The following is a 17,517-nucleotide window of genomic DNA, read 5'->3' on the forward strand; positions in this document are numbered from 1 at the left end:
GGCCCTTCGGCCCAACAAGTCCACACCGACCCGCCGAAGCGCAACCCACCCACTCTGTGTCCATTAGATATTTTTGGGGGCATATGAACATTTAAACATTGGCTTGATTCATGCATTTAATGAGATGGCAACGTGGGACATTCTTGGAGAGGTCACAGTTACAAGTTTTGTTCTGTTTCTGAGTTAAAAGGCTCAACTTTATAATCTTTGGTTGAGGCATTCTACAAGCTGCCCGCTAATGTTTTTGAGGAGCCTCAGGATTTGCATAAACAAACATTAAAGCCTGGAAAGTGCCGGTGGGGGAGAGGGGGGTCATTTACACGGGAATAAAATTTGAGAAAAAAACGATTGATTCAAGCTCTGCTGCAGATGTGTCCCAGATGTTTGCGTGATTTGCTCCTCCTGCTCTGTCTGTACGCTCCAGAAGATGGGAATGGGAGGATCGAGAGTCACAGACAACAAATCAGTCTCGCAGCTGTCTTCAATAAATGGCGTGGGGGAAGAGTGGAAAGCAGTAAATGGATATCCCTTGTTATTACCTCGTGTGTGGTGTTGCTCATTATTTGATTGTTAGTTGATATCTCCATTAACAAGAGTAGAGCGGTGCTGGAAAAGCACAGCAGGCCAGGCTGCATCCGAGGAGCAGGAGAATCAATGTTTCGGGCATAAGCCCTACATCAGGATTCCTGATGAAGGGCTTTTGCTTGAACTGTCAATTTTCCTGCCTGACCTGCTGTGCTTTTCCAGCACCGCTCTAATCTCCAGCATCTGCAGTATCCACTTCTGCCTATCTCCAATAACAAGGCAATGCCGTAGGAACTTGGAGTGTGTTGGGGCTGGGGAAAAGCTCATTGTTAGTGCTGTATTCTGGAATATTTTCACTTTGATACCATCAGTGCATCAAACCGTTGAGGCTGTACTGACAGGATTAGTCCCTCTTGACATTTCAATTGTACGTAGTGATGCCACGTGTCGAGATGAAGATTATCGGGGACATGCAGAGAGGTCGAGTTGAGGTTAAAATCATATCAACCATGGTTTTTTTGAGGACATTGGTTTGGCCAATATTGGAATACTGCATTCAATTCTGGTCTCCCTGCTATAGAAATGATGTTGTGAAACTTGCAAGGGCTCAGAAAAGATTTACTAGGATGTTGCCAGGGTTGGAGGGTTTGAGCAACAGGGAGAAGTTGAACAGGCTGAGGCTGTTTTCCCTGGAGCATTGGAGGCTGAGGGGTGACCTTATAGAGGTTTATAAAATCATGAGGGGCATGGATAGGGTAAATTGACAAGATCTTTCCCATGAGATAGGGGAGTCCAAAGCTCAAAAGCACAGGTTTAGGGTGAGAGGGGAAAGATATAAAAGGGACCAAGGGGGCAACTTTTTTTCACGCAGAAGTTGGTGCATGTATGGAATGAGCTACCAGAGGAAGTGGTGGGGGCTGGTACAATTATGACATTTAAAAGGCGTTTGGATGGGTACATGAATAGGAAAGGTTTACAGGGATATCAGGCAGAAGTGGGTACTGCAGATGTTGGAGATTAGTGATATTAGAGGCATAGAGAAGATTAGAGGGATAACAGCCAAGTGCTGGCAAATGGGACTAGATTAGGTTAGGATATCTGATCAGCATGGATGAGTTGGACCAAAGGTCTGTGCTGTACGTCTCTATGGCTATATGACAGTGAAAGACTGAGCAGGTTTGAAGGGTAGAATGGCCTTCTCCTGTTCCTTGTTCACATGTACATGTGGGGGATCTACGGTGGTGCTTTGTACTGCACCCGATGAAACAGTTTTGTTCTAAATATTGTTCTGACATCTGTAGTTTATACTGTGTAGCTGCTCAGTTGTTGCTCTAGTGGAGATGTAGTCTTGCCTTTGACAGGAGGTTTGAGATCGGTACCGGTCAAGCGTTCCATTTTCTGCTGTCGTGCTGGACGGTATTAAGATGCAGGCTTTGTTTGGTCCTCTTGCCTGCGGAGTAAGGAAATGCCGTTGGTCATAGGGTTGACCACGTGGTTTTGCTGAATGTCAGAGGGTTTGCTGTAAAGTAGATTCTGTTTGCTGTCAGTCGTGTGCTGTGCCTAACTGAGCCTCAGCAGTATCTGCACTCGCTCTGTGAGGTTTCTAGGACAGGGTGGTAGTGTTGATGGAGCTTGTTGACGGGCTAAATGAGTGTAACATTGTTGGGGAGACATCATTTGAATGAGACATTAAACTGAGGCTATAGCTGCCTGATCGGGAAGAAAGAGAGGGCTTGATTGGATCGAGGGGCCTCTGAAGGCATTGCCTTTAGTCCTTAACTTTATTTGCTGTCCTGAAATCACTCCAAAAGGTCCGAAGTGAAAGATAATTTTTCTCTGTCTGCTTTGTGCAGGAGACAAGCGGGTTGTAAAACTGTACCTGAAGTCCAAAGAAACTGGGAAGAAGTTTGCCAGCACTGACTTTGTGTTTTACAACTGCAGCGTTCATCAGTCGTGAGTATTAAATTTGTTCCTTCATTCTCAATGTTGGTGCTGGATTCTATCTCTCTCTCTGGGCTAATGATGTGATGGTTTTGCTATTGTCAGTCCTTTGCTCAAATGTCCTATTTCATGGGAGGTGGGGGTGGGGCGGGAGTCTAGCCCATGTGCGTCAGAGAGACTGTGCGTGTTGAAGGGACTGGTTGAGTTGGAGGTCATGGAACTGTGCTGATTGCCTCTGCCTTGGATTGGTTATCCTGAGCGTGTCTGCTGACACTTCCATATTCACTTGCCCATTGTATGTAGCTGCTGGTCTATGCGTCTATGCTGGGTACAGGGGGAATGCTGCACTGTTGGAGGAGTCATGCTTCAGGTAAAGATGTTGAGCTGAGAACCTGTTTGTGTTTGTAGACCCCAGGCTGCTGTTTTGGAGAGGAGCAGAGGACTGGTCCGTCTCCTGACTGATGGTGTTCCATCAATCACAGAGTAACTAGGCAATCTATTTCAGCAATCTCATTGCCGTTTGTGAGAGCTTTCTGTGTGCAAATTGGCTCCCAGAGTTCCCTAATGCAACTATGATCACGCTTCCAAAGGTACATCATTGGCTGTAGGGCACTTTGGGGGCCATGCTGGGAAGGGGAAAGTTATTCTATTTCCTCGGAAATTGTCAGCCTGAGCGAGTAGATATAGTTAACTGCAGCACAGATTTATCAGAATGTTACAATGGCTCCAAATTCTAAGAAGAGTTTACATTAATAAGCTTGTATTCCTGGATTTATGAGGAAAGATTGCGTGTACACAGTGTGATAGCAGGCCCTTCGGCCTGTCGATCCCACACCAACCTTCCAAAGAGCACCCAGCCAGACCAAATCCCTGTAGCCCTGCGTTTCCTATAGCCAATCCAGCTAGTCTGCACATCCTGGACACTATGAGTAATTTAGCATAGCCAATCCATCTAACCCTGCATATCTTTGGATTGTGGGAGGAAACCAGAGCACCCAGGTAGGTACTGGAAGAATATGCAAACTTCAGGCAGTTGACTGAAGCTGGAATTGAACCCTGGTCCCCGGCACTGTGAGGCAGCAGTGCTGACCACTGAGCCACCACACCACTCAGGGGACTTTAGGAGTTTGAAGAGGAAACAGCAGGGTAGATGAAGAGAAGCCATTTCTGCTAGTGGTGGGATCGGGGAATGGAGGGCTGTGTGATCTCTTTTGGGGCAAAATGTTAAAATGTTTTTTTTTTAAAAGAGAATTTGAGAATCACTGCATCCTGCAAACAGCAGTAAGCAGAGTGATCAGCAGCTTATTTGATCATTTTAAAATCTGGGATAGATCCCATCTGGATGAAGTCGGAGGAAGCTATAACAGAATATGAAGCCAAGACTGAGTAAAGACTTAATTTGCCGATAAAACAGGATTTCATTGTAAGGTACAATTGACTTGAGGGGCTGAATGGCCTTCTCCTGTTACAGTGCTCCTTTGTTGATGGGCATTTCTGATTTAAATTAGCTCCGGGGCTGAGAGGTGTGCGCAGATTTTCCCCATGTGGAGCTTTGTATCTGGAATGCGTGAGCAATATTAAGTGATGCCCTGTAGTTTTTCCCACAGGCAGTCAGCAGTGAGTTTGTGATTCCAACATGCTGAAATGGAGCTGTGTTTAACCTGTGTGAACATTCCCAGTGGCCAAATAGGGACATGCTGAGATCAGTAAGGTACCAATTGTTGTGGGAAGATTTCTGTTGATAAGGCAGCTGCTTCTACAAATCTACCTCCTGCACTGGAGAGGGGCCAAGATATCAGGGTCAGGAAAAGCAGCAGGAAATGCTCACGGATTTGAGTATTTACAACGCTTTGAAGTGTGTTTGATGCTGCAGAAGTCTCGTTGCACTGTTACAGACTAACATACAAATTAGAACAGGAGTCGGACATTCAGCCCCTTTGAACCTGCTTTGTCATTCAATAAGACCATAGCTGATTTGATTGCTCTCTATCACTCTACATAACTATATTACTCCATATTGTCCAATGACCTTTCACCTCCTCGTTTATCAAGAACCTATCCACCTCTGCTTTAGCAATGTTCAAAGACCCTGCTTTCTTTGCCTTTTGAGTAAATCTGTTCCAAAGACCCAGGATTCTCTGTGAATAAAGAATTCTGCTCATCTCCTTCTTAAATGGGAGACTTATTATAATTTAACTCTAGTTTTAGGTTCCACTACAAGAGAAAGATATCTTTTTCACCTACACACCACCATGCCCCCTCATGATCTTAACTATTTCAATGAAGTCATTTTTGATTGCTTTAAACTCCAGTGGATTTAAGCCCAGTCTGTCCAACCTTTCTCATGCAACATGCTACCAGGTTTTCATTTTGTGGACCTTGTCTGAATTGCTTCCACCATTCCTTAATAAGGAGACCAGTACTGTCCAACGTGCCCCAGATGTAGTCTCACCCATGCCCTTTATCACTGAAGCATAACCTCCTGACTTTTGTCCACAATTTCCCTCAAAGTAAACAGTGGCTCAGTGGTTAGCACTGCTGCTTCACAGTGCTAGGGACCAGGGTTTGCTTCCACCTTCGGACGATTCCGTTTGGAGTTTGTACATTCTTCCGTGTCTGCATGGGCTTCCTCCTGCAGTCTAAAGATGTGTAAGTCAGGTGGATTGGCCATGAGAAATTGGGGTTGGATCTGGGTAGGATGTTCTTTGGAGGGTTGATGGGGATTCAATGGACTGAATGGCCTGCTTCCACACTGCAGGGATTCTGTGAAAAGCAATAGAATTCCTAATTATTTGTTGTACCTGCTTACGAGCCTTTTTTCATGTCCTGTGACACCCATTGAAGAAAAAAGTCACTGTGCTATTTTGAAATCTTATGGAATCTTCCCTCAATCTGGGGCATTTTGGAAAATTAAATTCAGCACGTCAACTATCTCACTAGCTGTTTCTTTTCAGATCACAGGGTGAAGTTCATTCGGACCCAATGGCTCTTTGTCATACAACTTCAACAATTTCCTTCGTATCATTTCCCTTGCCAAAGCAATTTTCTTATATTTCTTGTTTCATTCCATTTCCTGGTGAACAACTATTTCTGAGATGTTATTTGTATCATGCATAGTGAAGACTGTTGTGAAATACTTGTTCAATCATCTGCTCTCTGCTTATCCTGCGTTATTCATTCCCCAGACTTGGTCTCTATAGACTTTATTAAATCTTATCCTTTTTAAATATCGATAGAAACTCTTACATTTTTTACGTTTCTAGCTGGCTTTAGCTTGTACTCTTCATTTTGTCCCCCGTATTAATCTGCTAGTTATTCTTTCCTGATTTAATGTTCTGTCCAATCTTCTGAACTGCCATCCAACTTTTCATGATTATATGCTTTTTTTTTAAGTTTGAAATGAATGTTAAGTTTTTTAGCTGATGACAGACAGTGGACCTTCTTCCAAGAAACTTTCTTTCTTGTTGGGATGCATCTATTCTGTATGTTCTTAAATATCCAATTAAAGTACTCTTTCCACATTTCTATTGACCTATCCCTTAACCAGTTCATCGGTTCATTTTATTTAGCTAGGTTTCACACACTCATAATTGCACTTATTTTAGTTTTAAGTTGCAGTTTTGGACCCACTCGTTTCTCCCTCAACCTAAGTGTTATCAGTTCATCTCTTTAACAATTATAACCTGTCAATGGAGGATCAGGAGGATGCTGCTTTGTAACAAACCAGGCAAGGAAAGAAAGGTTGAGCACTTAACACGCGGCACAGCTAGGGAAGACTTCCATTAAGGCTGTACAGTAGGGACTATTTTCGACAGAAACCTGAAATCCAAATAGTATGTGTGACAGAAAAATGCAAAGGAACACTCTGAAACCAAGGAAATTCACTAATGATGGGCAGCCTTCAACTGATCAACTTCAGTTAAACAGCAGGAGGTGGCAGTGGGTATTGTGAAAGAAATGTTTTCTCTTTGGTGGAAGTGGAAGCCCTTTACCCAAATAAACGACTCCATTGAATGTTGGCACAGCTCTGTCCCAGATGATGGAGCACTTTCTCTGTTGCAGTGAATTCCGGGTAAAGAGTTCTCCATTATCCTAATGACATTTACCCGGCATAGATTTCGCGTATTGCAGCAGTACTACAAATCAGGAGTACTTTATTGGCTATGGATGCTTGTGGGATAGACCTGAGGTTGTGAAAGGCAATATCTGAATGCGAAGTCTATTTCTTTGGATACAGAGAGTGCTTTAAAAATTGGGGCACATACAATCAAATGAAGGATGGCTATGTCTGACATTTGTTGTTATCTTTCGTCACATGTACAAAGGAAAATGTTCTATGTAAACTTGTCACACTGCTGTAGCACTGTATCCCCACTGGAGGCACTGTGTCATTGATGAGTCAGTGTCATTCCAGCATGACTGATTTACACTGCCTTTTTTCATTTGAGTTGTAAGTCCAGGGATTTAGTGTGGAAGTATCCAGCGAGGATGAAAGGCATTATTTTAAAATGGAGAATGAGTCACTCCTGCTCACCATGGAACACTTGCTTCCCCACATTCTTCAGCCTTTTGCATCTGAAAATTTTCACTTCACATGACATTGTCTCGGGGGATTAGCTGGGATATTGAAAATATGAGTGCGTGCAATAAGGGAACAGTTAAATATTGAAAGCAGTTGAGTTTGCTCTTTAAGATGGATTGAAGGATTTTTGTTCACTGCAGTCAGGGGAGAGCCCTGGTTGCTGACAGTGCACATTCACCTGTGATTTTATCGCAATGCACTCAGCTCACACGGTCTACACATACAACCCCATTGTTCCTGAAATACACACATTTAGGTTAAGGTGTTGATTTCTGCAGCTGCTGTGGCTAAGGGTAAGCCGTACCTATGTTGAGTCACAGAGTCATAGAGTCCTACAGCATGGACACAGGCCCTTCGGCCCTAACTGGTCCATGCCAGCCAAAATGTCCGTCCATGCCAACCCCATTTCCCTGCACTTGGCCCATATCCTTCTAAACCTTTCCTTTCCATGTAATTGTAGAAGTTGATTACAGTTGCAAGTAGTGGGGTGACCAGGTCTTAGGCACTGCCCATGTACAGTATATAGCAGTTCCACACCCCGACTGCTCCTTCCTGACTGGAAGTAATGCTTCCACGGCTGTGGGTTATTTCTGATGACTTTCCTTTTGTTTGTGTGATTTCAACTTTTCTATGCCTCTTTGACTCTCTCTTTCTCTTCCTCTTTCTCCACATCTGTCTTTCCTTCTCTCCATCTATCTGTTTTTCTCATTCTCTACCTGTCTGTATCTCCCTTTCTACGTTGCTCCCTCTCTCTGTTTGTAACCGTCTCTCACTCTGTCTTTATCTGTCAGTCTCCCCCTCTCTCTCCGTTGCTGTATCTCTCTATGTTGCTCCCATTCCCTCTCTCTCTGTTGTTCACTCTCCCTCTCTGTGTCACTACCCTCCCTTTCTGTCTCTCTAATTTACTTGTGCCCTCTGTCTCTATTTATTTAGCTCTGTTTCTTTCTGTCTGTGCTTCTGTCATGTTGTTTCTCTCAGTTTCGTCCTTGCTCCCCATCCCCCACTTGTCCTCTGACAGGGAACCCCCTCCCTTGCATTGCCAGTCCCTACATCCACTTTGGTGACACTATCCGTCTGTGTGAGGGTTGACCCCCTGGGAAGATTGGGTTGGGTGCATTTAACATTTGTCAGGTGCTTTATCACCTTTAGGGCATTTTAAACACTCGCAAACCCTTTACAGACATGTTTCATCTTTCCATTTGCTCTGTCAGCTTTTATAACTTGGACGCTAAGTATTCCATTCGCACTCTCGCAGACTCTAACTACGCCTGAAGCCCATTTACTAAGGCTTCAATGTCATGGATTTCACTGCGCGGTTTGTTCCTCATCTCCTTTGCCTTTGAAGTAACTCATGGTTTAATCAGATCTGACAGTCTTAACCATTTGGTTAATTTACGTCAAAAAGCAGGATGGCCAACTGGAACATTGCTCCAGATGGCAGTGGTGTAACCTCCTTTGAAGTTCTGTTTGGGTATCATTGCAGCATACATGATCTGTATTGCCTGGCAGTCTCGATCCTGGCTCCTTCCCTACCCAACTTCACCCCACCTCGCTCCGCTTTCCAGTTCCCTCTGACTGACTCGAACGGAGTCAAGCCCTGAGGGGGTATCCACATCACCGTATGGTTCTAGCTGCAGGTTCTGGCTTTCTGCCATCTGCTTTATGCCCATGATTTGAGGGAACAGCAAAGAGTATTCTCCTGATAGACTGCAAATTCCAAAGAGCTGGTGTGGAGGTTAGAATGCTCACATTACGGGGGGAAATCACAGTTTAAGAATAAGGGGTGAGCCATTCAAGACTGAGATGAGGAAGAATTTCTTCACTTGGAGAGTTGTGAACCTGTGGAATTCTCTCCCAGAGGAAGCTGTAGAGGCCAGTTCATCAGAAGAAGGAGCTGGATGTGGTCCTTCCAGCTAAAGGGATCAAGGGGGATGAGGTGAGGGTGGAAATGGGATACTGAGATTGCATGCTCAGCCAAGATCATATTGAATGGTGGCACAGGTTCGAAGGGCCGAATGGTCTACTCCTGCCTATATTTACGATGTTTCGATTAAAAGTGGGTGTAATAGTGACAACAAGGCAGTGAGCGAATAACCAAGAGGGTGAATGTTCAAATCCCACCAAGTGCTGATGGAGAATTCTTAATTCAGTTTTTGTTTTGAATAAAAATTAAAATGCTGATACCGGCGAATGAGAAATACAAACCATCTATGAAGCCATCAGATTCTAGTAAAAACCCAGCCAAATCACAGATACCCTTTGGGGGAGGAAACCTGCTCTGTTTCATCGTCCTGTACCTAACATGGTGCGACTCGGAGGAAGTGAGGACTGCAGATGCTGGAGAGTCAGAATTAATAAAATGCAGTGCTGGAAAAGCACAGCAAGTCAGGCAGCATCCGAGCAGCAGGAGAGACGATGTTTTGGACAGAGCCTTCAGGAAGGTCGCCAAGAAGGGTCCTGCCTGACACATTATCTCTCTTGCTTCTCTGATGCTGCCTGACCTGCTGTGCTTTATCCAGCACCACGCTTTATCAACCCTAACACATTGCAACACACCTGTTACCTGCAGTCATTCAAGACGGAGCCAGATCAACATCAAAAGGATTTGAGGGCAACAGGAATAGGGGATAAATGTTGAACTTTGCAGTCTAAGTCTTGAATGTGAATGATTAATCAAAGTTCTGTTTAGATGTTCTATCTCACACACTCCCAAAAGCAATCTCAATCTTCTGATGCAGTATGCCATTTGACCACACTTAGTTGGTCAATAGAACAGACGCTGTTGCTAAGTTTGAAGATGACACAAAGTTAAATGGGGGGGGCAAGTAGTGTTGAGGAAGTGGGGAGGCTGCAGAAGGACTTGGACAGGCAAGGGGAGCGGGCAGAGAATATTGCTCTTTCTCACGGAGGGTTTGAGGATGTGTCTAGAGTGTTTTGTTACCCTCCTGGCAGCTCCTTGCTGGGGCAAAGCTTGGAGGAGGAGAGAGCAAGCATACTGCGTGACAACTACGAGATGTCGTGGCAACACCCTTGTCCATGTCAGTGCATTTGCGTAGCACCTTCCACCACCATCTCATAGCTACGTTGCAGCCAGTGAAGTGCTTTCATTGTGCAGTCATTGTTGTAATGTAGGAAACAGAGCAACCGATTTGCACACAGGAAGATCCCAGAAACTATAAGAGGATAGTAGCCTGATTATCCGATTTTGCCGATATGATTTGAAGATTAAATATTGTTAGGACAACAAAGAAGGCTCTCACTCTCTGTTTCTAAATAGCACCATGGGATCTCCGTTGGGTGCAGCAGAGTTCAGAGATCAAGATTTATCTCTGAACCATCATCACTGATAAAGTAGATGATATGTCATGATTATGTTTGTTGGGGTCTTTCTGTGTGCTAATTGGCTCCTGTGCCACATCAGCTTCAGTGTAAAGGAGCATTTTCTTGCCTGTCAGGACACCCTGAGGTGGCGAAAGGTGCTATATAAATGCAGACTCTTCCTTCGCGAGAGTGTTAACAATTGCGCCGTGTCCAAGAAAGAAAAGAAAGAAGAAACTTGGCAGGAAAATGTAATTTGTTTATATATTTTAAAAAAAAACAGGTTTCTTTGCATACTGATAACCAGGATGCTGTCTTAATTAACATCCGCTATTAAGAATGAAATAAATTTGCATAGTAATGAACCTCCAATTAACATCTTTTTATCATGTTAATAAACAAACTAGCATCCTGTTTAAAAAATAAAATAACTTCAAGTGGATGGCTTACTGGATATAGTGTCTCAAATACATTTGGGACATGAATGATTAAAAGAAAAAAAAATCATTTAAGTATAACTTGTGCTGCTGGCTATAGTTTTCTGCTTCAGATATATTGTGAAAATGTAGCACGGTGTCTGAGGCTTCAGAGATTAGAAGTACAAACTCATTGCTTTTAAAGATGTTAAAGTTCCTTTTGAAAAATGCATTTCTCTCCTCTTGCTTGAAGATATGAATAATTAACAATTCCCCTGGATAACTTTCCCTGATTGTAGCTTTTAATGATGCATCGTTTTTGTGTTTCTTTCTTCGGGTTACCAAGCAACATCGAGGTGCGCGTCTTTATATTTCTTCCTCCTCCCCCTCTGTTTTGTTAGCCCTCTTCAGTCCTCACCCATAGACACTGATAGCTCACTGTTGTCCTTTGGTTCCCTATCTGTGGCACCTCAGTTACAAACTCCTTACCCTTGTTGCCAGATTCCTCCAGATTTCAGATGTCTTTCGCCCCTCTGAGATCTCTGTCCTCCTTCCAACCCGCACCATTGCTCATCCATCACCACTCCGTTTGCGCATCTACACTGGCCACTGGTTCTTGCAATTTTAGAATTTTCTTCCTCATGGTGGCTCAGTGGCTAGCACTGCTGCCTCACAGCACCAGGGTCCCAGGTTAAATTCCAGCCTCAGGTGACTGTGTGGAGTTTGCACATTCTCCCCGTGTCTGTGTGGGCTTCCTCCGAGTGCTCCGGTTTCCTCCCACAGTCCAAAGATGTGCAGCTCAGGTGAATTGGCCACGCTAAATTGCCCCATAGTGTTAGGTGCATTAGTCAGAGGGAAATGGGTCTGGATGAGTTATTCTTTGCAGGATCGGTGTGGACTGGTTGGGCCGAAGGGCCTGTTTCCACTATGTAGAGAATCTAATCTAATCCCATTCTCCACACTCTTGCTTCTCCCGATCTCTGCAAGCTTCTGCAGTCCCACACCCCTCTGAGATTCCTGTGCTTCCCCAATTCTGCGGGTTTTATCCTGATTTTAATCTTTAATCTGGCCATGCCTGTGGTCTAAGTAGTGCAACTCCATTTTGCACATTTCTCCTTCTATAGGGACTCTGTAAAGCCTATGTCTTTGGCCTCTCTTGGTGCTAAAATTTGTTTGAGATAATTTCCAACAAACCCTGCTCAGAGATATGCCTCTGGAGCAGATGGGATTTAAACCCAGGCCTCCCTGACTCTGAGGTAGGGACACTACCACTGTGCCGCAAGAACTCCTTAAAAATTATTTGATATTTGCCTCTGAGAAGGGATATTCTACATTCCTTTGCTATTTTTCAGTTCGAATATGGGTGCCAGGAGGCATTTCCACTCTAGTAGGCATCACAGTCAAACCTGATGCACCAATGTACATAGCACAGCTCAGCAATCCAGAACAGCACCTGGGCCGACAGTCAGTCATTGCTGTCTGTCTAGTTAAGGACCTCAGTGATTTCTGTCAGAACTTTAATATTCATCAAGATTATCTCAGGGTTTACCAAGACAGATGAGGAACAGATGCTGCCTTTGTTTGTGAGACCAGAACTCAGGCCCATCAATAAAAAATAGACATTGATAAATGCAACTGAGAATTCAAGGGGAGAATGTGGTACTCCTACACGAGTGCCCGAGGCAAGTATCAGAGGCGCATTTAAAGGAAATTTAGACGGACACACAAGGAAGAGAGGGAATAGAATTAGATAAATTTGGGAGAAAAGGAGCTTGTGTGAACCATAAAACACGAGAATGATCTGTTTCTGTGCTGGGGATTCCGTGTAACCAAGTTCTTTGACAGTGCTCTGGATGTCTGTCTGGCCTTGGGAGGATGCAGGGTGTTAACTTTGTATCAATAGCCAAGATTAGAGTGGTGCTGGAAAAGCACAGCAGGTCAGGCAGCATCCGAGGCAGGAATGATGAAGGGTTTTTGCCCGAAACGTCAATTTTTCCTGCTCCTCGGATGCTGCCTGACCTACTGTGCTTTTCCAGCACAACTCTAATCTTGACTCTGATCTCCAGCATCATTTCCACCTTTGTATCAATAGTGTCCAGTTGTCTCTGGGTGGAGGTCATTAGTTAGGCCCAGAGGCAGGGACACTACCACAAGAGTTCTTTGATAATGTCATCGTCCAGCCACTCTCCCATTAGAGGGTCAGCGCTCCTCAGACCAAGGTAGGGCACACTCATAGGAACCTCAGCTGGTGCAAGAATTGGACCCATTCTGGTGGTGGGTCATCTACACCACAATCTGGCTGATCAGTCAACTGAGCTAACCGGCCAGAGGTGATTGTTTGTAATACCCCAATCGATAAATAGGTGTGACATTTGAGTAGCGATTGGCTGCACTTGTATCTTTCATCGTGTGGCATTCTGCATGAGCATAAAATACTTCCAAAAGGTCAGCACACCTCACCAAGTCCCTGTGACAATGCCATTGTTTAAGGGTCAGCTATGAAGGAGCTTTATTGACAGCATTGGAAAGCACAACAGCAATAACTTTCACTTACTTCACACCTTCAGAAGGGTGACCCAGGATGGTTCACCAGAGGGCAACCTGGTGAAATGAAAAACAATTTTCACCCCCTCCTTCCCCACCAACCCTCAGTTGCCAATTCCAGCTAAGCACAGCCTGGAATGTCTCATGACATGGCCTCTCTTCATCTCCCATCCCGTCACACACAAACATGCTCCCTCCCCCACTGCTGCTCAGTTCAGTCCATTCCTGCCTTCTGACATCAAATACGAAGCATATTCCCTGTTCCTTGTTTGGAGAATGCTTGTGGTGGTTTCTCCCAGCTCCCAATATTTTTTACAACCATTGAGGGAATGGCCTGCATTTACATAACGCCTTTCACAATCTCCTAATTTGTCATGCTGCCAGTGAAGCGTTGTCGCTGTTATAATATAGAAAATGTGGTGAGCAGTTGGTGCACAGCAAGATCCCACATTAAGTGTGTGCTAGTTACCAGATAATCTGATTATATGACGTTAAAAATCACACAACACCAGGTTATAGTCCAACGTCAGGTGGTGTGCTCCGAAAGCTAGTGCTTCCAAATAAACCTGTTGGATTATAACCTGATGTTGTTTGATTTTTAACTTTGTACACCCCAGTCCAACACCGGCATCTCCAAATCAGGATTATATGACGTTGGTCGAGTGATACATACTGGCCAGGACACCTGGGAGAAATCTTTTTTGTTTCAAAAATGTCTTTTTAATCATAGAATCCTCTACTGTGTGGAAACAGGCCATTCAGCCCAACAAGTCCACACCAACTCTCTGAAGAGCATCCCATCCAGACTCACCCCCCAATTCTATCCCTGCATTTTCCATGACTGATCTTACCCAACTTACTCATCCCTGGACGCCATGGGCAATTTAGCACAGCCAATGTGCACTGACCTGCAGGGAGGAAACCGGAGCACCTGGAGGAAACCCATGGGGAGAACGTGTAAACTCCACACGGGCAGTCACCTGAGGCTGGAATTGAACCTGGGTCCCTGGTGCTGTGAGGCAGCAGTGCTAACCACTGAGCCACCTTTGAGAGCAGATGAGTCCTGAGCTTAACGTCTCATCTGAAAGACCACGCCTGTGACAGTGCAGCATGCCCTCAGTCATGCACTGGAGCGACCGCATTGGTTTTTTGCTCTTAGATCTAAGAGCATGGATAGAACCTGAAGCCTTGTATTCAGAGAGCAAGTACATTACTAGCTCAACTATAGAGAAGTGCTCTTTAAAGAAAAGGCAAAAAAGACTTTATTTAACATTTTCCCCTTTGGTGTTTTTTGCTTGGGTTTTAGAGTGTCTGTAACCCTGATGTCCTGGACAATATTTATCCCCTCAGTCAAAAAACACAAGCAAAATCAGGTGGTCAGGTCACTGTCACAGTATTGTGTGTGGGATCTTGCTGTGCATAGATCAGCTTTCCTGTATCCCAATCTTAAAAATAAATGCTCCAGTGCCCCATGCAGTTTTGATATGTTTGACAGTGGTGGGAAGTGCTGCATCAATGCAAGTCTTCCTTTGCTATTGCCTGCAGCAGTGAGTTGGCAGCATCAGTCCTTAATTCCTGGAGACTCCAGGCTAAACCCTGGAGAGTTGGCAGCCCTCTTACATCCCTGGCTTCTCCGAGCTGCGTGGGCTTGAAACGTACAGTGTGTGCTTTCCAAAAAGGAAAGTCATGGTGTCAGAGCCCAACAGCTACAGTTTATACAAGGCTGCTCTGACAAAGCATGCAAGGACCTCATAAAGCGAGATAAGATCGAGATCAGAAAAGGAGATGAGGATTGTTTGCTGGTTTGCACCCTGAGCCCGTAAAGCAGACCATCTCTCCTTTAGAGAAGACAATGTTTGCCATTTGTCTTTGGTGCTGGGTGTGGTTGAAGAATTGCTTTGTGTTTTGGCTGCAGCTGCTCACTCTGGCTGGACCGTAAGCCAATAATGTCAGCAGGATTTATTCTTTGGCAGAGGGCTCCCTTTACAATTATTGTCCAATTAGCTAATGGGGGTTTTGCATCATTGCCAAGCACATGATGTCAGTTTAGGCTGGCTGGTAAGTCTCTCTCTCTCTCTCTCTCTCTCGCTCACACACATATACACTCTCTGTCTTTCTCTCCCTCTGACTCTCACACACTCTCTCTTGCTCTCTCTGCACAGGTTGTCAGCTAGAGCGTGGTCTTTGTTCAGCAAAAGGCCCCTCATTTAACAAGTAGGTGTAGGCTCAGCCTAAACTTTGCCAGAGCTGAGGCCTGTGGATGTGGTCTGGGGGTTGAGCACACGCCAGTACCTGACACTATGTGCTGTAGTCTGCAAGCTGAGAGCTGCAGGATGCCTTTGTCCCAGGGCCTGGATAGAACTTCCAGTGTGTCAGGGACACAGCACAAATTTCAGGCTGACTTCATAAGGGGTTAGGGCGCAGGAATTGGGCAAGAGCAACAACTTGCATTTGTATTGCACCTTGAACTCAGCGCAGGCCACTTGACAATTTGAGAATGAACCACGACAGATAATAGGGCAAGTGATCAAAAGTTTGGATGAAGAGGAATTAATTTTAAGGAACGCCTCAAAATAAATGGTTCACACTTGGGATTTGGTCATTTTGCCAGGAGGGGGCTGATCAAGGAACATAGAAATAGGCCACTGAGCCTGTCCAACCGACTGCACTAATCAGTTAGATCATGGCTGATCATCCAATTCAATCCCATTTTCCCCCACTATCTCCACATTCTTAGATGTCAGTCATCTCCAGAAATCCATCGATCTCTGCCTTGAACATGCTCAGTGACTGAGCTTTTACAGTCGTTTGGAGTAGACAGTTCCAAACATCCAATGCTCTCTGAGTAAGGAAATTCCTCCTCGTTTGGTGGAGTTCTCCTGATCCTGAGGTCATGCTCCCTGTTTCTGGACTCACCGACCAGGGGACAGATCCAGTCCATATCCACCCCTGTCATTTTCTGTCAGTAACTTTCAAATTTGAGATCACTACTTTTTGTCCAGGAATGGAAATGGAGCACTGCCTGTTTCTTTGGCCAAGAGGGTGAAATGGCATTCATGAACATTGGCACATGCCTGGGGGTTTGTGGAAGTGATCCTTCAAAACCAGATTGGCCAAATCTTGGAGTAGAGCCCAAGGGTGGCCATAATTCTTCCCCACCCCCTTCACTCCACACCACACACATTGGCCTTACCAGTGTGGCATCACAACTGAGACCAATAGGAAAATCTTACACCCATCACGGAGACCTGGTTACAAGGAGATCAGAGCTGGGTGCTAATTATTCAGGACTGGGAGATTTTTCAAAAAGGACAATATGGAAAGGGCAATGCGCTGACTTAGGTTGATGTGGGTAGCAAGAATGAATCTTGGGTCAGCTGATGTAGAATCCATATGGGTGGAGCTTAGTAATAACAAGGGGACACACCTTTGTTCAGAAAAGGATAGGAGATGAAGCATAAGCAACAATAGGCACGTTATTGGGGAAGATGGAAAATAGACAGAAATTTATTGTGAGTTGCATTTATGAATGTATCATAAATTGTATATATGTTGCCACAAAACAGTGCCAATTAATTACAGAAATTATGAAGTGTTACAGTCTCTTGTTAAAAAAAGGTAGTAACAGAACATTTAAAAATATATGGTGGGATCAAGCAAAATCAGCGTGGTTTCATGAAGGGGAAATCATGTCTGACAGGTTGTGTGGAGTTCTTTAGGTAAAAACAATGGCTACAGATGCTGGAAACCAGAGTCTAGGTTAGAGTGATGCTGGGAAAGCACAGCAGGTCAGGCAGACATCCGAGGAGCAGGAAAATCGACCTTTCTGGCAAAAGCCCTTCATCAGGAATACAGGAGTTCTTTACAGAGTCACAGAGTTGTGCAACTCGGAAACAGACCCTTCAGCTGAACTCGTTCATGCCAACCACATGTGGATGCATCACAGTGGCTCAGTGGTTAGCACTGCTGCCTCACAGCACCAGGGACCCAGAGTCGATTCCAACCTTGGGGTGACTGTCTGTGTGGAGTTTCTGAGCTGAAAATGTGTTGCTGGAAAAGCGCAGCAGGTCAGGCAGCATCCAGGGAACAGGAGAATCGACGTTTCGGGCTTAAGCCCTTCTTTAGGAATGAGGAAAGTTTGTCCAGCAGGCTAAGATAAAAGGTAGGGAGGAGGGACTTGGGGGAGGGGCG

At 44.8% G+C, this 17,517-nt stretch overlaps 1 protein-coding gene across 3 annotated transcripts in view; it reads left to right on the forward strand.

Annotated features, from left to right (window-relative positions):
* The window catches only part of LOC122558816 (plexin-A1-like), a 463,903-nt gene that overhangs the window by 236,021 nt on the left and 210,365 nt on the right, over window positions 1-17,517 (forward strand). For 2 of the 3 annotated variants that reach the window (XM_043707608.1, XM_043707607.1), the window contains exon 8: window positions 2,379-2,478. In XM_043707608.1, coding sequence (XP_043563543.1) covers window positions 2,379-2,478 — 100 coding nt within the window. Of the gene's footprint in view, window positions 1-2,378; window positions 2,479-5,420; window positions 6,084-17,517 lie in introns of those variants that run through there. The other variant, XM_043707609.1, reaches the window with a different exon arrangement.

The sequence above is a fragment of the Chiloscyllium plagiosum genome, chromosome 18 (assembly GCF_004010195.1).
Source record: "Chiloscyllium plagiosum isolate BGI_BamShark_2017 chromosome 18, ASM401019v2, whole genome shotgun sequence".
NCBI lineage: Eukaryota > Metazoa > Chordata > Chondrichthyes > Orectolobiformes > Hemiscylliidae > Chiloscyllium > Chiloscyllium plagiosum.